At 39.5% G+C, this 26,329-nt stretch overlaps 1 protein-coding gene across 3 annotated transcripts in view; it reads left to right on the top strand.

Moving 5' to 3' along the window:
* Window positions 1-26,329, top strand: part of EPHB1 (EPH receptor B1) — a 453,186-nt gene that overhangs the window by 350,397 nt on the left and 76,460 nt on the right. For 2 of the 3 annotated variants that reach the window (XM_082252213.1, XM_082252215.1), the window contains exons 7-9: window positions 7,900-8,062; window positions 17,054-17,162; window positions 21,326-21,408. In XM_082252213.1, the coding sequence (XP_082108339.1) occupies window positions 7,900-8,062; window positions 17,054-17,162; window positions 21,326-21,408 (355 nt within the window). The remainder of the gene's footprint in view (window positions 1-7,899; window positions 8,063-17,053; window positions 17,163-21,325; window positions 21,409-26,329) is intronic. The other variant, XM_082252214.1, reaches the window with a different exon arrangement.

Below are 26,329 nucleotides of genomic sequence, written 5' to 3'. Positions count from 1 at the left end.
TTTTTTGTCACAATTTTTTGAAGATTGAAAAAAAAAAAATATGTATTTTTTTAAAAAATGGTTTACTTACTGTCACCCGTGCAGTACAGTGTCATCATATAACTGGTGTGGCGGTGATCGGGGACACTGACTGCTGACATTATGTCAAATATTTTTTTTTTTTTTACTTTTTTTTAACATAGTGTGACCAGAGTAATACAGTACAAAACAAAAAATGAGGCTGGGTATTCAAATTTGAGAGATAATACAAATTAAGAGAAATGTTTTTTTTTAGGTGCTACACAAAAGAGAAAATCTTTTTATAAAAATCTCAGTTTTATTCATACAAAGTTAAAAATATTCAAAAATAAAAGAAATATTATTGTTACATATATTGTGCAGTCTTTCTAATTTACTCTACATGTTTCGCTATGAATTAACTTCTTCAGGAGATAAATATGGATGCTGCATATGTAAACACTGCAAAAAATACATATCAATTAAACACAAAAAATGACATCAACAAATTAAGTATGTGAACAATGATGCTTATATAGGATAGGTCCTCTGGAGAGAATAGTCCAGTTTCTATGCATCAAACTATAAGGTGTATCAAACACATAAAGGAGACATTTATAGTTTAGCCCAGGTGTTGTTAGGAACATATCAGCATACCACCGGGAGAGACCACCCAAGGAATCTTCACCTCCTCTTTCATGCTTGGGTATGTGTTCAAGAACAAAAAAATCTCATTTTAGATTAGTTAAAGTTATGATAGAGACCACTGTGCCTGCTATTAGGTGTTTCCATTTTATTTTTGGAGCTTAGAGACACATGGTCTCTAATTCTTTGAAAAAAAAGGTCTTTTAGTTTTCCCGCATGTCATGTAACAGACAAATTTGATGGTCTGGCAATCGGCCCAAAAGTTGGGCCTGTAGAGATGACCATTGGGCGAAGGTCCACTCTCGAGTGTTCATCACAAGACTGCAAAACTTGCATTTTTTACATGGTTTAGGTCCAGTGAACTTTGGCGGTGGCAATCGGGATTTGTTTGAATAATGGCTCTAAGCCAGTTTGTCCTTCAAGGAGGAAAATCTCCTGAAAGTGATTTGAGGTCATGTATTAACATATAAGGCAACGGTTTTATTAGACACCAAAAGGTGCCAGCATTTTTCACAAAAGTGTCGTACTTGTTTGTAATGACCAGAGTATCTAGTAATTAATCTTACATTTTGTTCCGAAAGTTTGGATCTAGTAGTGTGCAATAACCTGTTTGTCTTGATTGCAAGCTCTATGATAGGCCTTTTTGAGACAGGATTGGCTATAACCCCTATCGAGTAGTAGATTCTGGAGGGCTCTGGCTTCAGTTTCAAAGTCCTTTTGGCGACTTACTATAGTAACACTGTACTACTCTGGGGAGGTTATCAGGTTTTTTTTAATAAATGCTTAAAGCAGTAAATTTTACTGTTTTAAGCAGGCATTTTTACTGACTGAAATAGATTAATTCAGTGTGTATTGTGGGATTGGCTACAGCTAATCACATGGTAGAGATGGTCTGTGCTTGGCCCTGTCTGTACCATGTGTGCACCATGTGATCACTGTGACCAATCAGATAGCAACACAATTGTGCAAAATGAATGGCATGCATTGAAGTCATTCATTGTCTGCAATTGTCATGTGTTCTGATGTGTTTGGTCACAACAATCATGTGGTACCAGCAGTGGATCAGTCATCCGCTGTGTCCAGTGGATACAGCGGGTAACAGATCACGCTGGAGCATGGCCCAGGGAGGACATCATATGAAGTCCACCCAAAACAATAGGAGTCCCACTTTGGCAAGTTTTTACAATGACCTGGGCGGAAAGCAGTTAAATAAAATCCTCAATGACCAATGTAGCTGTGGAGACTATGGAAGTTGATCATTAAAGTTAAACTACAGTCTCATTTTTTTTTTTATTAAAAATGAAAAAAATGTCATACTTACCTGCTCTGTGTAATGGTTTTTATCCTCCCCTTCTCAGATCCCACTTCAGCGCTCCTGGCCCCTCCCTTCTGTTAAGTGCCCCCAGCTTGCTATGGATTGCACCGGCGCCAAGCCACAGCTCCCTGTGTCCATTCAGACACAGAGCCTCAGCCTGGCCCTGCTCCCTTTCTTTTCTCATTTGCTGACTGACTTTGATTGACAGCAGGGGAAGCCAATGGCCCCAAGTCAATAAGGAGGGGAGTTGCGGACAGCCGAGACACTCCTGCAACATTGCTGGATCTAGATGGACCTCAGGTAAGTATTGGAGAAGCTGAGGGGGGTGTTGCACAGAAGGTTTTTTTCTATCTTAATGCAGAGAATGCATTAGGATAAAAAAAAAAAAAAAGCCTTATGCCTTTACAACGACTTTAAAGCTTACAATAGATGCAGTGAAGTCATTCAAGTCAGGTCTCAGCAGTATGCTTTTTCCTTTTTCTGTGCACCTATTCTCTGTTTTTGTTAGATTAGAAAGCTGGAAGGCTGCCGGTCCACTGCAGGAAGGGGGTCGGCTTTGGTGCTTAAAGTGGTTCTAAAGTCGAAATGTTTTTGACCTTAATGCATTCTATGCATCAAGGTAAAGAAAAAACGTCCCACTAATTGTACTGGAAATATGACAAAAACCACTGGATTCTCCAGGAGTTAAGGAGGTTAGAAGGTGAATCCGCAAATAAGTTCCAAATAAAAAATGGACATATCCATATTGGGGGAATGACCCTTAAAGAGGAAGTAAAGTAAAAAAAAAAAACAGAGAAAAAAAAAAGCCCTGTAAAGAGAAAGGCATAATGAGCTAGTATGCATTGCATACTAGCTCATTATGTAGTACTTACCTTAAAACGAAGCCCCCGCCGTGCCGCCACCTCAGCGACAGGACGGCGACATGTCCTGCCGTCCCGCTTCCGGGTTCGCGTCCTCCGGCCATCTGATTGGCCGGAGGCGCGATTACATCACTCCCGCGCATGCGCGCGGGAGCCGCCGTTCACGGCACTGAGCTCTGAAGGAACGGCACGGGTGGCCGTTCCCTCAGAGCGCCTGCGCCGATGACGTCATCGGCAGTTTGCGCTGTAAATATCTCCTAAACGGTGCAAGTTTGGGAGATATTTATAGCACCTATAGGTAAGCCTTAATATAGGCTTACCTATAGGTAAAAGTTATACAAGAGGGTTTACAACCTCTTTAACCACTTCAGCCCCGGAAGGTTTTACCCCCTTAATGACCAGGCCATTTTTTGTGATTCGGCACTGCGTGTTTTAACTGACAATTGCGCGACCGTGCCATGCTATACCCAAATACAATTGATGTCCTTTTTTTTCTCACAAATAGATCTTTCTTTTGGTGGTATTTGATCACCTTTGCGTTTTTTTTTTTTTTTTTTCGTTTTTGCGCTATAAACCAAAACATTTTGAAAAAACACCAATATTTTAGTAAAAAAAATCCCAAAAAGCGTATAATAACTGGTTTGCGCAAAAATTAGAGCGCTTACAAACTACAGGATAGATTTATGGACTTTTTATTTTTTTTTATTAGTAATGGTGACGATCAGCGATTTTTATCGGGACTGCGACATTGCGGCGGACAAATCTGACACTATGTGACACTTTTTGGGGACCAGTGACATTATCACAGTGATCAGTGCTAAATAATATGCACTGTATAAATGACACAGGCAGGGAAGGGGTTAACACTGGGGTGATCAAGGGGTTAAATGTGTTCCCTAGATGTGCTTACTAACTGTTTTGGGGATGGACTGAACAGAGGCAGAGAGAGATCTGTGATTCAGCCTAGCTGAATCACACGATCTTTCCCTGCCTCTCTGACAGGAGAGCCGTCTTGCATTGTTTACATTCCAGATGGCTCTTCTGTCAGTTTTGCCAAAGAACGCGGGAGGCCGGCGGCGATTGAGCCCACTCCTCCCGTGGTCTGCCTTGTGCTGTGTCCCATTAAACACAGCGGGATCGCGGCACCGGCAGTGCACATGTGCTGCCGAAACCACATGCACATAATCACGTAGATCTTTCTAATTAACTTTTATACAAATAAGATTCAGTGTTCTATGGAGTACTATTAGTCATAGGACGGTGCCATTAAAATCCCATTATTTGCCCCACATTGCGCTCCTATACAATTTTCTTGGGATGTATGTACTTGTTAGTTTTTTGCAATGCTTTTGGTCTGAGCCCACTTCAATTTTCACAAAGTTTTGATTGTCCTTGCTAGTGATTAGCTTGTCCTTTAGAAAATCTGACCCTTTTTACCCCCGTAGTGTTTCCAAAGCTGCAAAACATTTATGTGAAGAAAAGCCCAAAAGTCTGTTTTACCTGTTCTGTTCCTAGTTTAATTCTTACTAAGCAGGGGCGTAACTACAGGGGTTGCAGGGGTTGCGATTGCTACCGGGCCCCATGCTCCAGGGGGCCCAGTAGCAAACCAGTGGGTGAACTTCCAGGATTGCAAAAGTCACACTTGCGACCGGGCCCTGGCATTGCACCACTGTGGGGAGGCCCAAAGATTGCAGGAAGGGAGCCCACTGCAGAACTTGTGAAAGGATCCTGCTGCGGGACCGTAATAAAAGGCCATGCAACGAGAGTAAAGAGCCCCAGGATTAGTGGGAAGAGCCCTGGGCTTGAAGGGAAGGGCCCCGGCCAGGGATCTGGGGGGGCCCTTCATGGTTTCTTGCATCGGGGCCCTGAAGGCTCTAGTTACGCCTCTGTTACTAAGACTGAATACATAGGGATCAATGTGTCATCTATTGATCTCTCTGGCTTTCATACAATACATTGATTTCTGTGTATTTGACTAAAAGAACAATACTGGTGATTAGACCACCTTTTTCTGCTCTGCCAGTGTAGTAATCATCATTAAGTTTACTTGAATTGCCAAAAATGAGTGAAACAGTGCTGTACATTCAGCTAATTTCCAGTTAATAAACCAGTCGTTTTATGGATTGAAAGCAACTTTTCTATTCCAACCCAGGTAGTGTTATTGTTAGATAGCATCACCATTGGTAATTATTAGGGAAAATGACTTCACTTTCTTTCAGGTGTGTGCCTAAGAATGCCCTGTAACAGACCTTACATAAGAATTCCATCTAACAAATAGACCTTTCCTAATTCTTCTTTCTATAATACCTTTCCACAAAATTCCCTGTAACAGACCTTCATTAAAGATGTCATCTAACTAGCAGACTTGTCCTAAAGATGCACTGTAAAAGACACCCTATAACTAACAGACCTTTCCTTAGGTTGCGTTATAACCTACGGGCTTTTTTAATATATGTCCTAACAGTATGCCCTAACTAACAGAACATGCCCTCTACCTATAGATCTTGTAATAAGGATGCCTTCCAAAAGACCTTACCTTAAGTTTCCATCTATCTCACATTCTGTACTTTTCCTAAAGATGCCCTCTAAAATACCTCTTCTAAGGATGCTCTCCCACAAACATATTGCAGACCTTATCTAGGAATGCCCTCTAACTGACAGACCTTTCCTCAGTATATCTTCTAACAGACCTTTTCTAAGTCTTCTCTCTGGACCTTTCCTGAGGATGCACTCTAATAGGCCTTAACTAAGGATACCCTTTAAATAACAATGCTCTCTTGCCGTAAAATGTCTACTTAACAGACTTTTTTTTTTTCAAATATTTCATCTTACAGTTCTTTCCTAAGTATCCCCTCGAGCAACAGGTCTTTATAAAGGAGGCTGTCTAACTAATGGACCTTACATAAGGATGTCTTCTCTAAATGTTGACAAGTCTCTCTGAGCAGGGAGTGATGCCGTTAGCTAAGGGAAAGCCTCAGATTGGCACTGGCTGGCCCAGCCTTAACAGTTTCTGTAACATCTAACCTAACTCTTCCTGTAAAACCAACCTTATCACTAACATATTCAGTAAACCCAACCTTAGTGTTAACACTTCTTTACAGTATTTGGTACCCTTAAAAAAAAAAAAAAAAACGGATCCTATTCCCAGACCACATGGGAATGCAGGTAAAATAAAGCAGTTTATAGAAGCAAACAACAATAAATGCACAGCAAAAGTGAGAAAGCGAGATCAGGAACAAGCGGGGATCAAGTCCAGAAGAAGCTAGTCATCCAAGCCGGGGTCGAGTCCGGAAGCTGGGAGTCTGCCGATGCAGGGTCGTCTGCTGATGCAGCCTTGTCTGCCTATGTGGGGTCGAGAGCCAGAAAAGTTGTCAGCCAAGGTCATACATGGAGGAACATGGAGAACAGAAGACTGCTAGCAGAGATTTACCCCTGAGCACAAACGCAAGGGCAAGGACTGCAACTTATCAGGTGATAGATATAGTCAGGCAACAGCCACGTGATGATGCAATCAGAATTTATAAGAGGCAGCAGTCTGCACATGTCTAAGATGGCTGTTAACAGGAGGGCAAGGTAAGACCTTGACAGTTATACAGCACATGCTTGTGCTGTGTAATTTGGCCCCCTCTTTCACCTGAAATACCTGGCTAATCCTGTCTGGTTCTGCCCTCCCCTCTGTAAAATGACCACAGTTTATCATGGCTGCTGAGCCCTGACACCGTGGTTAGTTTACGTGCCCCTGTCATCTGCAGCTCTCCTCTCTGCTCTCTTGTGTCATCCTTCCCCCTCCCCTCCCTGCCTATCAGCTCCATCCACTCCACGATCCTCCCCTTCTGCTGCTCTCATATCTATAGTTTGATCATGCCACCCCCTCTGTTATTTAACGCTATTTGTCCCTGTGCTAAATAAATAAAATGCAGATTATACCTTATCTCAGAGGGTCTCCTGGTGCTCACGTGACTCCTCGGCTCTCTTTCTCTATCCTCCCCTACTTCCCAGCTGACATCAGCAGGAGTGCTCGGCCCTGCCCATTATAGCTGTCAGCCGTGCAGAGGAGAGAGCCAGGGAGTCACGTGAGCACCTGGAGACGCTCTGAGATAAGGTATAATCAATATTTTTCTATATAGCACATGCACAGGGACACATATTGTTACATAACAGAAGGGATGGCATGATCATAGTAAAGTGGGTTAACAACCTCTATAAGTAACATACCCCCTCTCCTCCCACTGGATCCTCTGATCAGAAAAATAACCTCCTTAAAACGAAGAGATTTCTGGCTTTACCCCACTCTGCATTAATAACAAGGGACATTTTGCAGCCAGGACACTAATAGCAGGAAGTAAGGAAGCCAATTAAGTAGGGTCATTTACTGAGACCTTCATGCTACGGTACTAAGAAAAAATGCATTAGCAGCAGCCTATAGACTGCTTTATAGATATAGAAGGTTTAGCTTACTTTTTGTGATTTCATATTATTTCCTGCTAAATACTAGAATCATCTGTGATTGGAAGCCATCTGAAACATGGGTATAACTTGTGCAAGTAAACAACCCTCCTTTTAGAAATGTAGGCAGTGGCTTTTGGTAAGATTGTGATTCATTACTGTGCATTAATTCATTAATTAAGTCAGCCACACACAGATTAAGGTTTCACTACGCAACCAGTTGCAGGATATCAAATTACATGATTTGTTGCCTCTGCTGTCTTCTAAAGCAACATGGCAGCAAGTCTTTGCACAGAATAACATATTGTAGGGGGCAAAGTATTTACACTTTAGGGAAATACCTTTGTTTTTAGAATAAGACAACCGTTAGAGATTAGCAGTTGAAAAATGTGGTAAACATTTTAAACCAAAAGGGAACCAGTATTTTTTTCAAGTACCAAAAGTGTATATACTGAATTTAACATTAAAATGTAATGATTCCTGCTCGTGCTCTTCCTTCAAGATTTTATTGCCGAAGCAATTTTCTGTGCCTAGATACATTACAGCAAGTTTTGTTTTATTTTCTGTTGGTGTTTATTTTTACTGTTTTTACTGCACTGTATATTTATACCCTTCTATACATTTTCTTACCAACAGGATCAAAATGAATTTAACTCTTCTATAGCAAGAAGCCAAACCAACACAGCCAGCATAGAAGGACTGAAGCCTGGTGTGGTGTATGTGGTACAGGTCAGGGCACGCACAGTGGCGGGTTATGGAAAGTACAGCGGAAAAATGTGCTTCCAAACACTGACTGATGGTAAGTAAAGACCCCTTAAATAAGTAAAGATTTGAAATAAGAGGGAGATCACAAGCCAACAACCCCTGTCCATAAGGCCCCTTTCACACGATTGGACCGATCAGGTCGCTTGTCAGTTTTTCAGGCGGACCTGATCGGGCCACTTATTCTCCTCTATGGAGAGGTGGATGTCAGCGGAGTCAGCGTTTTCATCCGATCTCCCCATAGAGGAGAGCGGGAATCGGACAGGTCTGTTTCTGCACAGTGAGCAGAGACAGACATGTCATTAGCCTGCTCACCGGGGATCAATGGAGCGATCCCTGCTGAGCTAGTGGAGTCAGTTGAGCGGATCCACTCTATGTGAAAGGGGCCTTAGGGTTTTTTTCTGGTACCCCATCCTTCAGATAACTAGACGTTAAAGACTAAAATCCCTACCATAGAAAGCTAAATAGGACTTTGATGGTACTACACCAAAACATTCTGTAAAAAAGTTTACATTTTATTTGTACCAATGTTGAAAAAAAACTTTTTGGTTAAAATCATGAAAAAATATCATAACACACAAGATAAGATAAATATATGTGCCCATTATTTATAGATGATAGCAGCCCCAATTATCCATAGAAGAGAATTGCTTGAAAACTTATCCAACACGTTTCACAGGACAAAGCCTGCTTATTCAGGGAATATTTGCATTAAATATCTAGAATTACAAATAAAGAGAATAAATTGAGCAAAAAGCAAAACACATAAAAAGACTCAAGTGACCAATTATGGTCATAATCATTAGGCTCAGATAGTTAGTCTGATTGAAAAAGGACACGAGTCCATCTAGTTCAACCAAGAAAGGAAAAAAAATATGTAAACCTATATACGCAAACCTATACCCGCAGTTGATCCAGAGGAAGGCATCCCCCCCCCCCCCAATCAGCAAAGCATGATCCAATTTGCTACAGCAGGGGGATACATTACTTCCTGATCCACTAAGAGGCAATCAGATATTTCCTGGATCAACCTAACCTCTAAATGTTAGTATCCAGTTATATTATGTACATTTAGGAAATAATCCAGGCTTTGTTTAAAGCAATCTTCTGAGCTGGCCAGAACCAGCTCCTGAGGGTGTCTATTCCACGCTTTCACAGCTCTCACTGTGAAGAAACATTTCTGTATTTGGAGATTAAATCTCTTTTCATCCAGGAGTAAAGAGTGCCCCTTGTCTTCAGTGATGACCTTGAAGTGAATAACTAAACACCAAGTTCACTATATGGACCACTTATATATTTTGATCATATCCCCCCTTAATCTCCTCAAGAGCGAATAGATTCAGTTTCTCTAATCTTTTCTCATAGCTGAGCTCTTCCATGCCTCTTATCAGTTTAGTTGCCCTCCTCTGCACTTTCTCAGGTTCCCCAGTATCCTTTTTGTGAACTGGTGCTCAAAACTGAACTGCAAATTCCAGATGAGGTCTTATTAATGATTTGTACAGGGGCAAAATTATATCTCTCTCTCTGGAGTTCATACCTGTAAGGATGTTATTCCACTGCAATGAAGTGGCACTTTTAATCCCAGACCCTATATCATATATAAATATATTAAAAGGTAGAGGTCCCAACACTGAATCTTGGGGTACACCACTAACAACCATTCAGAGTATGAATCAGTAACCACTACTCTCTGAATTTGGTATTTTAGCAAGTTTTCTATCAATTTACAAACTTTCCAAGCCTATAGACTTTACCTTACACATTAGCCGTGTGTGGTGAACTGTGTCAAATGCTTTTGCAAAGTCCAAATATACTATTTCCACAGCCATTCCTTTGTCTAAGGATTTACCTACCTCCCCATAAAAAGAAATCAGATTTATCTGACAACTTCTGTCTTTATTAATCCATGCTATCTGTTGCTTAAAATACTTTTTTTTCCAGCAAGAACTCCTCTGTGTAATCTTTTATTAAACTCTCCAGTACCTTCTCAACTATAGAAGGTAAACTAACAGGTCTACAAATACTTGGTAAACACTTTGATCCCTTTTTAAATATAGGCACCACATTGGCCTTACGCCAATCCAGTGGTACTATTCCAGTCATTAAAGAGTCTCTACAAATTAGAAACTATGGCTTTGAAATGACAGAGGTCAATTATTTTAGGATCGGTGGGTGTATGCCATCTGGTCCAGGTGCTTTATTTTCCTTGATGCTGTCTAAATAATTCAGGACCATATCAATGGTGATACCTGCAATTAGTGCTCAAAATAAGTACAGCTTGATATTTTGTGTGCAGAGCTGTGACCCCTCAGAACAGAATGGGTTCGGTCAGGTTACAGGTTCAGCCTTTAAAGGAAGCACTCACAAGGGGAAGAATATACACTCACTACAAGGAGGAAAAAACAAACTGACTAATAAAGTATTGTTGATGAATGTGGGATCATTATAACTATGTAAAGCTCAAGGGCCAAGTAACTCCAAACTGCACCCCTTAAATAAGTAGTTCATGAGCATCACTACTTTATTTGTATACATCCAAAAAATGTTTTAAAAAGCAGAGGAGAAGCTTTAAATCAGGGGTGTCCAGCCTACAGGCTGCATGTGGCCCAAGACAGCTATGAATGTGGCACAGCAGAGAACTGTAAACTTTCTTTAAAAATGTAGATTTTGTTTTTTACATTTTATGTAAAAATGCGTTTACACTTAGCAAACACATGCAGCTAAAGAAACATTTGATAATGTCTGGACTTTTATACGTTTTATCTTCACAAGGAAAAATATTCTACTCTTCACAATCACATCTTATTATGTCATCATTTTCTGGTGGCACCTATATTTGTGAGCAACTATTTTAAAGGATGAAGCACATTTAACTGTATCGCAGAGAGTTTTTTGTATAATACTGTATATGAGGGACCCCCATACAGATTTTACATCCGATCTATAAAGATGTGTGAAAAACACACAACTAGGGGTTGTTTCAAACATTGTAATGCTAATATGCAACATTCCAGCAGAAGGCTATTACAAATTACATGTGATATATATTGGGCCATCTTAATGAAAATGAGCATTCTGTATGGGTCATTTGCTGGTTTGCTACCGCCAGATTTCATGTGAAGAATTGATTGACATGACATCATATTCATATAATAGCAATGAAGTGTAAAATAGGAACATATATTAGATTGCAAACTAGTTCTGCCTGATTGGTTATGGCTGTTTCACACTCATCATGCAGTGTATTTACATGCATGATCTTTCAGTTCTGCATTGCAAAATAGCTTTTATTTGACCCCTTCTGTATGGAAATGGTTTCCACTCCATCAAACTATTTTCGTTTATTTGATTTCCTTTTATGTCCTCCATGTTTTAAATAATCAGATTCCAACATGTTTCGCTGCTTGCAAAACACGGGTTCTTCTCCACGAGCGGAAACATTCCTCCTACACTGGCCTGGGGCACTGATCCAGGCTGTTACATGCGTAACTCTGCTGGGCATCTTTCCTTACCAAGTCTGGGCATTAGGAAGGAAGGTAGAGAAGCCAAGAGGAATGCTGTGCTTCTGTATTGTTCCAAAGCTCTTAACGCCTTCTCTGCCAGTTCTACTTGGCCTGTGTCCCTGTTGAGGTTAAGACTGATCTTTGGCTAAAGGGAAAGTGGTAAAAGTTTACTTACAGTTATTAAAAGCTGAGCTCCAGGCATGTATTATAAACACCAATTAAATAATGAAATACAAATTAAATATATTTTTACTCCAACCACTATAAATACCTTGATATCAGCTTTCTGTAATACTACTGCATGTGGTATGTTAGCTCTTGGAACAGGGAGCTTGGCATCAGTATTTATTGGTGCAGTGCTTCCAGTACAAGTGTAAATCTCAAAGCTTCTCTAATGTTTCCTAAGTGGTGACATATCCCTAGGACTAAACTGCCCCTAGCACTGAACCCTAACCTTAACACTTAACCTAAACCCTAAAATGTTGTAACTTGTACCCCAACATCTAAACAGTAAAATAGAAACATAAAATGCAGATCAATATGTTTTAATTTGTTAACATCTGAAAGTATTTAACTCATAATGTGGTTGTGATATACAGATGCAGTATATATCATAGTAATTGTCCTGAGGAGGAATCAACTAGAGAAATTAAGTGCTGTAACCTCTCTAGGCATTGAGGGACACTAAGTCAGAAGCCACCTTGTCCAGGCATGTACCCTCCGGACGTGTAAAAATAACCTTCTCCATGCATCAAACAGTGTAAAGATGCCAGCAAGTTGTGCACATCTTAAGGCTGATGCATGGGGAAGTAGAGAGCAGAATAATGACCTCATTGGTGTGCTGTTTCTTTATCGTGCAATCACAGGTTGGGTGGGTCCTAGACCAAGTTGTATTGCTATTATGCATTGTAGTCTACAGGTAGTTCCAGTATCTGACTGTGCTGTCTCACAAGAGTTAACTTTTTAACTCCTTAAGGATTTGTGATTCTATTCAGCCTGGATTACATGTCTTGCAGAACAGAATTGCAAGTCCTTTGACAGGTGAAACAGCTTGCCAGTATTCCATGTATTTAGCTGTTTTCCAGGAATTCAGTCTCAAGACTATTTTATAATGCCTATCTGCAAGAAAGGACAACAGAATTTGAGCGGGTTCCCGAGGTGGGCAACAACATGAATTAAAGATTGCATAGGATAAGGTACATTTACATTAGGAATAAATTAAATGGGAAAGAGGGACACCTATAAGCAAAAGTACGTAGCCATAAGACACATACCTTGCCACGCCCCCTTAAAGGAGAATTATACAAAAAAATTAATAGTTAAACCCACAAATTCTTTTTTCAATACTACTGTTCCTTTATATTGGCTTTTGAAATTGTCAAATGCAGCAATTTAGAAATTGGATGAAAGGTTTAGCACTGGGAAACACTTTTAGGATAAAAAGTGCATTTTACCTACCACAATATAGATCAGACCAAAATGAGGGACAAAAGTGGAGGAAAGAGGGACAGAGGGACTTTGTTCCAAGTCAGGGACAGTCCCTCAAAATCAGGGACAGTTGGAAGCTATGGTGTTAGAAGATAAGTGAGGAAAATGCCTAAGCAGATGATAGGTTAGTGTATAGACTGCTCAGTGAGCTTTTAAAACCTAAGACTAAGTGATGTACACAGGAATATCCACTCAGATTTTAAAGGAAAGCATTTTATCCCCGCCATGGCAAGGGTTCTTCGCTACAAGTGTGATCACAGTTTGAATTTCTCAGCAAAAGCAGGTGCCGATGGCCAGATTTATAAGTGAGTTTTAATTTGACTATTAGTACTAGAAATGGCATCTCCAGATATAATTAATAGGATTCATCAGTGGAGAGATTGATCCAGATATTGAATTATTTTTTTTTCATGGAGACATAATTGTCAGCTGGCTCGCTTTGTGTTTTCTATGCTTTCTTTTGGATCAGCAGCAATGGAACTGTACCAAAATTAAAACGGGCTGAACTCAATGGGTATTTACATATGCTATTAATTCATTTGGCTTTGAACAAGCATTATACAGGTATGTGGGAGCCCCTTGTGCTGGAAAGAGGAGAGGAGAACAGGGGCAGGAAGGACACGTGACAAGTGCAGGAAGTGCAGGAGGGAGTAATATATATGTTTACACAATGATTTACCTAAAATAATTTGAACATGACATTGTTTTTAGGTAAACAACACCTAACAACAGTGAACAAACGTAGAAGAAAGATAAAGGAAGATTAGGCAAAAGTGTAATTTGAGTGTATTGGTTTAGAATTGGTGGCTATAGGGTAAGTTGAATATTCATTCTGATTTTTATAATTAAAGCAGAGCTCCAGACTGCTTCATAAAATATTAACCCATGGTGTATTCACCCCCAGCTGATTTTTCAATCGGCTCTCAGGTGCTGCCACCGCCATTTGTTGTAAGGCAAATCAGCAGTGAAGCCTTGTGTCTTCACAGCCAGTTCCTTACTGCACAAGTGCAAAGCGTGCTGCACTTTGTGAATGGCCTCGCAGAGGGGAAAGGAGAAGGGGGGTCGGACTTCTGGGTGACAACAGCATGGCAAAATCAGCAGGAAGTGGGAGCGGGTACCTTTCAAAACCAGATACACGCTCCCCCCTCCCCCCCACCCCCTAAATGTGCCAAACGTGGCAGCGGAGGGGAGATGAGGCAAACAAGCGGAGCATCCCCTTTTGGGTGGAGCTCTGCTTTAAGTCATATTACAGCATCAATTATTTGACTTGAACAAATAAAAACATACTTTGACTTGTTATGGAAAATAGGGACACTTTCCGTTCAGATCTTTAAAGTGTAAGTCCGCCTTAAAACCAAAATCCCTGCATCTATAGCTATCCACGATCTAACGCTAACCTATCTAGCCCTGTAAAGAAGAAATCAGTATACATACCTAATTTTAAAGCCAATCCGGTCCTGTCTCCAGCGGCAGAAGCTCTGCAGAGGACACAGCCGAGAACGGCTGTGAAATGAATGGGGAGTGACGTCCCTCTTAGACTTAAATCTGAATTGTGGTGAAATCTGAAGGGGTGTTCCGAAACCCCACACTTATCCCCTAGTTAAATAGATAGGGGTTAATATCCAGTGCCTATACAGTGACAGAAAAAGTATTTGATCCCCTGCTGATTTTGTACATTTGCCCACTGAGAATAAAATGATTAGTCTATAATTTTAATGGTAGGTTTATTTCAACATTGAGAGACAGAATAACAACAAAAATATCCAGAAAAACAGATTTAAAAAAGTTATAAATTGATTTGCATTTTAATGAGTGAAATAAGTATTTGATCCCCTATCAATCAGCAAGATTTCTGGCCCCCAGGTGTTTTATTGTACAGGTAACGAGCTGAGATTAGGAGCACTCTCTTAAAGGGAGTGCTCCTAATCTTAGATCGTTACCTGTATAAAAGACACCTGTCCACAGAAGCAATCAAGCTTTTAGATTCCAATCTCTCCACCATGGCCAAGACAAAAGAGCTGTCCAAGGATGTCAGGGACAAGATTTTAGACCTACACACGGCTGGAATGGGCTACAAGACCATCACCAAGCAGCTTGGTGAGAGGGTGACAACAGTTGGTGCAATTATTTACAAATAGAAGAAACACAAAATCTCCCTCGGTCTGGGGCTCCATGCAAGATCTCACCTCATGGAGTTTTAATGATAATGAGAACAGTGAGGAATCAGCCCAGAACTACATGGGAACATTTTATCAATGATCTCAAGGCAGCAAGGACCATAGTCACCAAGAAAACAATTGGTAACACACTACGACGTAAAGGACTGAAATCCTGCAGCACCTGCAAGGTCCCCCTGCTAAAGTAAGCACATGTACAGGCCCGTCTGAGGTTTGCTAATGAACATCTGGATGATTCAAATGAGAACTTGGTGAAAAGTGTTTTGAGCAGATGAGACTAAAATCAAGGTCTTTGGCATCAACCCAAATCGCCGTGTTTGAAGGAGGAGGAATGCTCCCTGTGACCCCAAGAACACCATCCCCACCGTCAAACATGGAGGTGGAAACATTATGCTTTGGGGGTGTTTTTCTGCTAAGGGAACAAGACAACTTCACTGCATCTAAGGAACGATGGACAGGGACATGTACCATCAAACCTCCTCCTAGAACCTCCTTCCCTCAGCCAGGGCATTGAAAATGGGTCGTGGATGGATATTCCAGCATGAAATTGACCCAAAACACACTGCCAAGGCAACAAAGGAGTGGCCTAGCCAGTCTAAAGACCTTAATCCCATAGAAAATATGTGGAGGGAGCTGAACATTTCAAGTTAACAAATGTCAGCCTCGAAACCTTGATGATTTAGAGAGGATCAGCAAAGAGGTGTGGGACAAAATCCCTCCTGAGATGTGTGCAAACCTGGTGGCCAACTACAATAAATGTCTGACCTCTGTGATTGACAACAAGGGTTTTGCCACCAAGTACTAAGTCATGTTTTGGGAGGGATCAATTACTTATTTCACTCATTAAAATGCAAATCAATTTATAACTTTTTTTGAAATGCGTTTTTCTGGATTTTTTTGTTGGTATTCTGTCTCTCACTGTTAAAATAAACTTACTAAAATTATAGACTGATCATTTCTTTGTCAGTGGGCAAATGTAAAAAATTAGCAGGGGATCAAATACTTTTTTCCCCTCACTGTATTGTCACATCCAGCCTTAACTGAGAGGAGGTGAAGATTATTGGGGAGTCTTTTTTGCAAGGCAGCATTGCTAGAGACTAAAAGACTCCTTAGCCTTTTTTTTTTAGACTTCGAACCATATAAGACCTTCCACGAGTAGACCCAGCATGTTATTTAGACTAAAACAACCAAGAGATTTGTAGGGAATCTATTTTTCATTACAATTTCACTACATGGTTGGCATCTGTGTTTATATTATACTGTAGCATCAGGACATTTTTCCATTTTTGAATCAAATCTCTTTATTGAAAGGGTTTTGGGGTTGATTCAGACAGCAATAAGAAAACTGTTTTGTACCACAAATATATCTTCAGTGCAATCAAGTATAAAAGGGAGAACGTCAAAACAATGGAATTATCCACAGGACAAGCAAAGAACTATATGAAGGCTGTTTAGAGACAATTTGTTTTTCAATTTTTAATCAGAATCTGTGAAAGCTCTCAACAAAGAGTTAATCTTAAGAACATAGATTCAATTTCTGGAGATTTCTGTCTATTGCAATATGAACTATGAATATATTTGTAGATACACAAGAAATTAGTAGGAGATAGGTTCTTGACAGATTCTCTGACCTTTGCTGGGTGGAAAGCGTGGAGGCACATAATGGAAACTTGACATTTTAGATGGTTCAACATGAATCACACAGGGAGTATGTATAATAAAGATCTGAGTCAAGGTCTGGATCTGCACATTCATGTACTCATTCTCTTTGACACAAATGATAGGCTCCATTACAAAAGGTTTATTGTTGTAGGCCAACCTGGCACCATCCTGTGTAATTTCTCCTATTTCCACTTTTAGAGGATTACAAATCAGAGCTGAGAGAGCAGCTTCCACTGATTGCTGGCTCGGCAGCAGCGGGTGTTGTCTTCATAGTATCCCTAGTGGCTATTTCCATTGTGTGCAGTAGGTGAGTACATTATTTGGTCTTTATATATCTTCTTCACAAAAGTATCATGTCTGCCTATGCGCTAAATTATTTTCACAAGTGAAGCAAATGACTTTATAGTTTATAGGTAATGTTCTACTCCAAAGTATAAATCAACACTGTCACACCCACAAGTAGATGCACTGATTTATACTTTGGAATATTACATAGGTTTATTTAATCAAGCACCTCATTCTATCTGCAAATTGCTTATTTAGGATCTGTGTGAGTATCATTTGATGAATTATTGTCTCTATGGATAATGTTCTGCTTGTCATTCTACTAACTGAGGTCATGTTCAGATCTGAATTACAGCTGAAATCCAGGTAAGCAGCTAAATAAACAGTTGAAATGCATGTGAACTATTCAGGCAGTCCTGTGATAACAGCATCATTGCCAGACAACAAGGCCTAGTTTCTGGGGAGCTATTCAATGTAATTGAACAGGTTAAGGGTTACGTGTCGTGAAGGGTATTCTAAATGTTTCTTTTTGGTTTTAAAGTGTTACTAAACACACTGTTTAATTTATATTTTCCCTTCGATTTTTATATGTGTATTATGGCAATGTAATTATTTTAACCACTTAAGCCCCGGAAGATTTTACCCCCTTCCTGACCAGTGCCTATTTTGCGATTCAGCACTGCGTGACTTTAACTGACAATTGCGCGGTCGTGCGACGCTGTACCTAAACAAATTTGACGTCCTTTTCTTCCCACAAACAGAGCTTTCTTTTAGTGGTATTTGATCACCTGTGCTATTTTTTGATCATGCGCTATAAACAAAAAAAGAGTGTCAATTTTGCAAAAATAACAATATTTTTCACATTTTTTTATATGAAATTCCCCAAAAAAATGTAAAATTCAAAATTATTTAACATTTTAGGCCAATTTGTTTTATGCTACCTATGTTTGGTAAAAAAAAATCGCAAAAAGCGTATTTTGATTGGTTTGCGCAAAAGTTATTGCGTTTACTAACTAAGGGAAAGGTTTTTGTCATTTTTGTTGTTTTTTTTGCGGCGGACAGATCGGATGCTTGACTGACATTTTTGACACTTTTGGGGTTACCAGTGACATTACTACAGTAATCAGTGCTATACATATGCACTGTTACTGTAAAAATGACACTGGCAGGGAAGGAGTTAACTTTATTTTAGAGGGAGAGGTTAAGTGTGTCCCTAGGGGCGTGATTCTTACTGTGATTGGATGTGGCTACTGGTGTAAGAACAGAGATCAACGGTCCTACATTGTAGAACCGTGTTTACGTGATTTCGTGCAATAGATACTTGGTGGCAGGCGCCACCAGGGGCATAATCGCACACTGATTGGACACAGGGGATGCCAATCAGCGGGCCCCATGGACCCGATGTTTGCCGGCCACCCGCGATCATTCCCCAGAGTAATCAAGGCAGATCGCCATTCTGATAGGGAAGAGGATGGAGATCTTGTGTTCCTGCAAGCAGGAACATGGATTTCTGTCTTCATCCAGTCAGACCATCCCCCACACAGTTAGCAAGCACCAGCTAGGAGCACACTTAACCCTTTGATCGCCCCTGATGTTAACCCCTTCCCTGCTAGTGTCATTAGTACAGTAACAGTTCATATGTTTAGCACTGATCACTGTAATAATGTCACTGGTCCACCGCAATGTTGCAGTTCCACTATAAGTCGCTGATCGCCGCCATTACTAGTAAAAAAAAAAAAAAAAATGTAATTCTATAAAAATATCCCATCGTTTGTGGATGTTATAACTTTTGTGCAAACCAATCAATATATGGTCATTGGGATTTTTTTAACCAAAAACATGTAGCAGAATATATATTAGAATAAATGTATGAATAAATTTAAATTTTTAACATTTTGTTTTGAAAGTTTTATAGCAGAAAGTAAAAAATGTTGATTTTTTTTTTTTTTTAAATTGTCACTCTTTTTTGTTTATAGCGCAAAAAATAAAAAAACACAGAGCTGATCAAATACCACCAAAAGAAAGCTATATTTGTAGGAAAAAAAGGGCATGCATTTTTTTTTTTTTTTTTGGTACAGCCCCACACGAACACGCAATTGTCAGTTAAAATAACGCAGTGCCGTATCACATTAAATGGCACGATCATTAAGGGGGTAAAACCTTCCAGGGCTGAAGTGGTTAAATTGTCATTTAAATATATATATTTGAAACCAAATATTTATTATTTTGTGGAAATAACATGGTGGGAGAGTCATGCCATTCCAGCCTGTGTTTTAGAAAAAGAGGGAGGTGAAGCCTCAGTTAATCTACATGTAATATACCGCCCCCATTGTTTTTAGTTGGTTAGTTGGCATGGAAGAGGAGGGAGGGAGTGGGCTGTCATTTACCACTGTGTATACACCCACATGTATGACTCTATAGTCACATTGGCTGCTCAGATGTGATAGGGAGGAAATGCTCAGCATAGAATCTCACTGAAAACTGAGCATGTGCAGAGTTGCCATGAAAGCTGCAAATGTATTGGGGACAGAAGGTGGGAATAGAGAGCTGCATGATCAGCCAGGTTTCTTGCAGAATACAGAAAACTCATCTCATAGTGACTGAGTATGAACAGCATGTAATACACCATTTATCGATAGTTTTTTATGATGTGGGTTTAATGACACTTTAAGTGTTAGGAAACACTTAAGTGTATGGAAAACTTTAAGTTTTTCCACACAGGGAAGCTACAGAATTTAGTTTTTTTTCCCTGCATCGAAGCCTACTACCAAACAAATACAGTATATAAATGTTTTAAAGCTAACAAAACCTAAAATGTTCAAGTTTTTTATACTTGTCAGGAGTTTAGCCTAATACTTGTCATTCACGGGAAACCTTTCATCTGCAGGAACAGAATAGAATAGGCCTGCTTCTCATCATAATACTTGGCAAGCACCTAAAAGGGAACAGTCTGAAATAATAAGTCCCCCAAGCTCTGTTTGTATCTAAATGCCATGTAACATGAACCAGTGATCCTTTCAATGGAAAAATATACTTTTTTGTGTCCCAGTAAAGGTATTTAAATCTTGGACGCTGTGAGCGGTCATCTCTTGTTCCTCAGCAGGCCTGTACCAGAGAAACAGTAACTTAACTACCCCAATGGCGTAGGCTCTTCCCCTATTCTGTGTAATCTGTGATGTAGGATATTTAGGAGGAGGAAGGCACATCATATACCAGGGCAGGGGTCTTCAAACTATGACCCTCCAGTTGTTCAGGAACTACAATTCCCACCATGTCTGTGGGTGTCAGAGTTTTACAATGCCTCATGGGACATGTAGTTCTGCAACAGCTGGAGGGCTGTAGTTTGGAGATCCCTGTACTAGGTCAGTGATGGCGAACCTTGGCACCCCCGATGTTTTGGAACTATATTTCCCATGATGCTCAACTACACTGCAGAGTGCATGAGCATCATGGGAAATGTAGTTCCAAAACATCTGGAGTGCCAAGGTTTGCCATCACTGTACTAGATGATCAAGTCTGGCCTGCACTGAGCTTATCCCTCACTACAAGGGGCAATTTAACTGGTTTTGTCAGCTCATTAAACTAGGATTCTGTAAAGATTTTATTCCATTTCCTCTCTAAATGGTAACTATGCAATAAAAATAAAATTGTACAAATATCTTGTACTTCTGCAAAGCCAGGTCCCTGATCTTCTCTATCATAGTCACATCCTATTCCACAAAAAGCCACTTTCATTTTCTTCCCAATGCCGGGCTGGTGGCACTTTACTCATAAGTGTAGCTTTATGAAATTTACAGACGGCAATTAAATCAAACACATTTTTTCAAACAGTGCTTACTGACAATGCAGGGTCATTGTGTATTCTTCCTATGGAGCTATCCCACAATCTTTTCTCATGACCATAACTCTACAGGTCACTACGTGCTCTGGAATTTCATTGTCATCACATGTGAATCTTTTCTTTAGGAAATTAGATATCCTTTGGAACAATTTAGTAAGTTGGCAGCACACAGATAAAGCAGATATTGTTATTAATGCATGATGTTTGCATTATACCATTGCTACTGATATGCATTGACTGTTCTCTGGCTAGATCCACCTAGTTGTCCATACAGCATGTATCCTCTTCACTTGTAAAAGACAAAAGACCATCTATGACTCTGCACCACCATTTTTCAAGTTTAGTTTTCTTATATATTCCAGGAAAAGGACGTACAGTAAAGAAGCAGTGTACAGTGATAAACTACAACACTACAGCACTGGCAGAGGTAAGGTTCCCCATTCCAAGACAGAGTCACCAGACTTTAGGTGTACAATCATTACATTTATTGTTGTTGTTGTTAGTATTATCATTATTAATACTACTTATACTGCTCTGGTCGGCTTTTTCATTAGTCTTTGTTGGTCCTTTATACAGTGAAGGCAGGTGTTGCAACAATTGGGCTTCCAAAATAGAGGTTACAGTGATGAACAGACTATTGGACTATATCACTTTGCATGCATCTATAACTACTTGCTGAAGTCTATTAAAATATTCAAATATACAGTAAATGTGTGTATATATATATATATATATATATATATATATATATATATATATATATATATCTATATATAGATATATAGATATATATATATATATATACACAGGCCTTTTTTTCTCAGAGAATAGGTGCAGGAACTCCCACTTTCGGAGTTACCCCTTGTCTCCGCCCCCTACCTACCTCTGAGCACCATTCCTATGTTCCACCCCCTACCCACCTCACAGTACTGCCCCTTTTAGAAAATACAGAATCAAGTATCATTTGTGGTACTAAGTAATTTGTATGGGATTTGTTAATGATAACAAGAAAAGCAGTAAAATAACAACAAAGGACCCCCCCCCCAGAAACAGTAGATCCCACCAGCAACAATGGACCAGCCACAACAAAATACCCACCAGACAACAATAGCCCCTCAGCAGCAACAGCAGATCTCCCCACAGACAGCATCAATAGACCCTCCAGCAGCCATTTACAGTTCCCTCAACAGTAGATCCCGCTCAGCAACAACTGACCCCCCCCCAAGCAACATAAGACGACCAACCCCAGCAACAATAGACCCCCTCTGTAAAAATAGATCCCTTCCGGAGGCAATAGGTCCCCCAGGAGAAACAGTAGACCTCCCCAGCAACAATAAACCCCCCGCAAAAATATATCACCTCCAGCAACAATAGATCCCCCACCAGCCAGCATTAAAAGACACCCATAGCAAAGCCCAGCATCCCTTGCCATTACATACATTCAGTGCTGGAGGTGCCGAAACTGCGTTCCCCCGCGTTCCAGCTAAAAAAAAAGCCCTGTAATATATATATATTAATGTTTGGGGTTTGTTTACTTGTTTTAAACTTTTTTTTTTACATTTCTTTAGTTACTTCCTAGTGTCAATGCCTAGGCAAATGATGTCATACATCCTAGGAGTCTTCAGGAGAGGTGGGAGGGTTCTCGGCTCAGAATAGGCTCACTATGTCTGAGCTAAGGGCAGTTGGATTCCAGGAAGTAAATGTTACATGAACCATCTGCCCTTACTCAAGGTGGCCACGACCAGAAATGCTAGGGGGGTGTTTTTTAAAATGATTTCTCAGCAAAATAAAGCATGGGGACATCGATGGATGGGTGAGATTTCTTTAAATAATACTAAATAATTAAATATATTTTTTGGCTTGTGGTGATCAGAAGCAGTGCAGTTCCACTTTAAGTGGTTTGTCTCATCCATGTAAACTGATACATTCTGCTTTTAGAAAAACAGACTTGCTGGCTGGATTACCAGATGAAAGTCGAAGAAATATAATAATAATAACCTTTATTTATTATAGCACATTTGGAGGTAGATCCTCAAAGCACTTTACAAGGAAAACACAAGAAATTTACAGAATAATCTTAAGGAAAAAAGGGACAATTAAGTAAAAGCTTGTCTAACAAAAAAAAAAATGTAAGATTCAATTTGAATGAGTTTAGAGAAGATGTCTCTCTAATGTTCTTTAGAAATGAATTCCAGTGTTTCGGAGCATAGAAGGCTCTCTCTCCCATTGAGTGTAGGAAAGTAGGGGGGACACACAGAAGACCAGAATTTGAGGAGCAAAGTTTACAAGGGGAGGAGTAAGTTGATAAAAATTCATATAGATAATGGGGTGCCAAGCCTTGAAGAGCCTTATAGGAGGATCTTTAAGTCTATCCGAAGCCAGGGCAGAAGAAGAAAGTGCCGTAGGTAGCCAGTGCAGAAGGACAAAGAAAGCCTAAAAAGAAAAGTATTGCAGTCATCACATCTAAAAATTGTTGGGCTGCAATATAATAAATGTTTGCTTTTTGGGTTTAATACCTCTTTATTTATTTTCATTTTTTACCTCTGTTCAATATGAATAGGGATATTTGACCCCCCCTCCCCCATTTAACGTTATCCAGAGCACACTCAGCTCAAGGTATCAAAAAAGGGACCCCCCCAACCCCTTCCTATATAAGCAGTATCAATTAGAGAGAGACAGACCTCAAGTGAGCAGCTCCTGCTGATGGTTTATGTATAATGAGAAACATGATATAAAAGATCAGTTTAAAAACTTGAAACATTCATAATTAAATGTAAATTAAATCTGACAACAATGATTACAGTTTCTATTTATAGTTTATATCTCACCATTTCCTTTATTGCTACTTTTTTCTTTGAATTGTGTTTATTTATTTTTCAGTGAAAAGGTTTGTCTTTTTTTAATATATATATATATATATATATATATATATATATATATATATATATATATATATATATATTATGAAGCCATTTATATATTAAATATATAAAAAATATATATATATATTTCAAAATATTCAATATATATATATATATATATATTATATAAAGCCATTTTCAATATATTCTATATATATATATATATATATATATATATATATATATATATATATATATATAAAGCCATTTTCCAACCACGTGTTTTTTTGTTTTTTTTTTCTGTGTGTTGTACTATGTAGTCATTGTTACCTGCCTCCCCCCTCCCCACTTTCCTGTTTCTTGTGTTATCAGGTCAGGCTCCCATTGCACATCACTCAGAGGCTGCAGCTGCCAGCTCTCGCCTGTACTATGGCCTCCAATCACAGGCACTTGTCACATGTGATGAATCTTGATTTCTTGCTAGAGTTGTCCCTTCATTTATCTGCTAATAGGTTTCTTATGACAAAGTAAATAATAGCCAGGCTGCAGGTTTCATCCTGCACCACACTGCTTGTCCTCAATCTGTCAGTCTTAGCGCTGTGCATGGCCCACATTCTTACACCAGCCTGGCTAAGAAGCATACTGTTACATTAGAAAAGCAAACAGGATGTGGGCTGGTATACTGCTTTTTTTTACCATGAACATGTAACTATTATAAGCAGTTGGATATAATACTTATTGTCCACGATACATTTTGTCCTAAATATTATTTGTGCTTGTACTTTAGAAAATGACTGTTGTAATTGAAACTTGTCAACTTGCACCAGTCTCTCACTGTGAAAAACGACATAAATATTATATGCTGGAATATATGAATATAAAAACCGAGACGTCGTTGCAATTGGTATATCTAAATTAAAAAGAAAAAAAAATATATATAATTTATGGCGGTTTACCAACCGTTAGGTGTGGTGCCTGCATTCATTTTCTTTTTTAGGATTTTTATCTTTGTTTTCACCTGGTGATCCTGCTATTAACACGCTTCTTGTCCCTGGATAGCTACGCTTCCAAATCAGCTTACAGGAAGTGATAAGGAAACTGCATTTTTGTCAGGATCAACAGGTATATTTTCTATACTTGATAAAAATGGTCTTAGACTGAAAAAGTAAAATAAAGGCATATACCACATTTCACAACTGGTTAGCTGCAATATATTACATTTTTGTTTTTGGTTATGTTTTAATCTTGTATATATTTCTGCCCAGAGTTTAGATTTAAGCTGTGTTTTCATGAAAAAAAAAAATTAGGCTAGGTTGCCAGTGCTCTAAACCAGGGTTGTACCGATACTGTTTTTTTTTTTTTTTACCAGCAAGACCAGCAAGTACAAGTTACTGATACTTTTAGTCAAGTACTTGCCGATACCGAGTATCAAGACCTTTGCGGTGCGAGTTGAGCTTATACAAAATGAATGGGCTCAAATCGCACTGCAAAGAACAGGAATGCGGTGTGATTCCTATCCAAATCACATGCAGTTTCCTGCACCGCTCCTGTATGAGCCCAGGCTGAAGTCACTATTACAGGCCTGGGTTCACACAGGAGTGGTGCGGGAAACCGCATCTGATTTGGACAGGCATTGCACTGCATTCCTGTTCAAATCACATTCCATTCTTTGCAGTGCCCATTTATTTTGTTCGGGTATCAGAGCATTTGCACAAGTACTCGTACTCATGAAAATACTCAATATCGGTACTGATACCGATACCAGCTAAGCAGCCTGTTCAGGAGGCTATTTTGACAATCAGCAATTTATAATGGGGCAAATGTTCCACAACTACCCGCCAAGTGTTTGCCTCGCAGTTATGGAGCAGCTCCATTGACCTGAATGGTCAAGTTTGACAGGCGTTGCTTCCTCTCAACTCAGCACAATGTCATAAACTTGCCACAGCATGTGAACAGCCTCCTCCTACTGTATTTAAATTTTTTAGGTGGGTAGCTGGGAGGATGGGGGGTTGTTTCTACCACCTCCTGGTAGCCCGTATAAAAGAGGCCTTTTAGTTTAAAGTTTTAACTGCCACTTTAGATATAAACAGTTTTTCTTTTTTTCTCAATAGTTTTTATTGAAGTTTAAACAAAGTAAGACATATAAACCATTGAGTTTACAACCGTGCAACATGAAAAGAGTAGTTGGTTGCAATTTCAAGTAAGAAAGGAAAAAGAGAGGAAAAAAGTTATACCGAGGTACATGTTAAGAATACATAGGTACTTATGCTTAACATATTATGCATAATCAACATTGTAAGCCCAAGTGGGAGGGATGGGGAATAAACAGAATGGGAAGGGGGGGGGGGGAATGGTCAGTCATCATGGCATAAGTAATGTATGAGTGAAGGATCAAGTACCAGTTATCAATGATCTTCAGCTGAGTGTTAAGTTATCATACTGTAACTGTACAATTAGGATTTTGAAACCATACAGACCATGTTTTAG

The sequence above is a fragment of the Pelophylax lessonae genome, assembly GCF_965119305.1.
Source record: "Pelophylax lessonae genome assembly, chromosome: 3".
NCBI classification, from domain to species: domain Eukaryota; kingdom Metazoa; phylum Chordata; class Amphibia; order Anura; family Ranidae; genus Pelophylax; species Pelophylax lessonae.
This window is presented reverse-complemented; position numbering and strand designations above follow the sequence as displayed.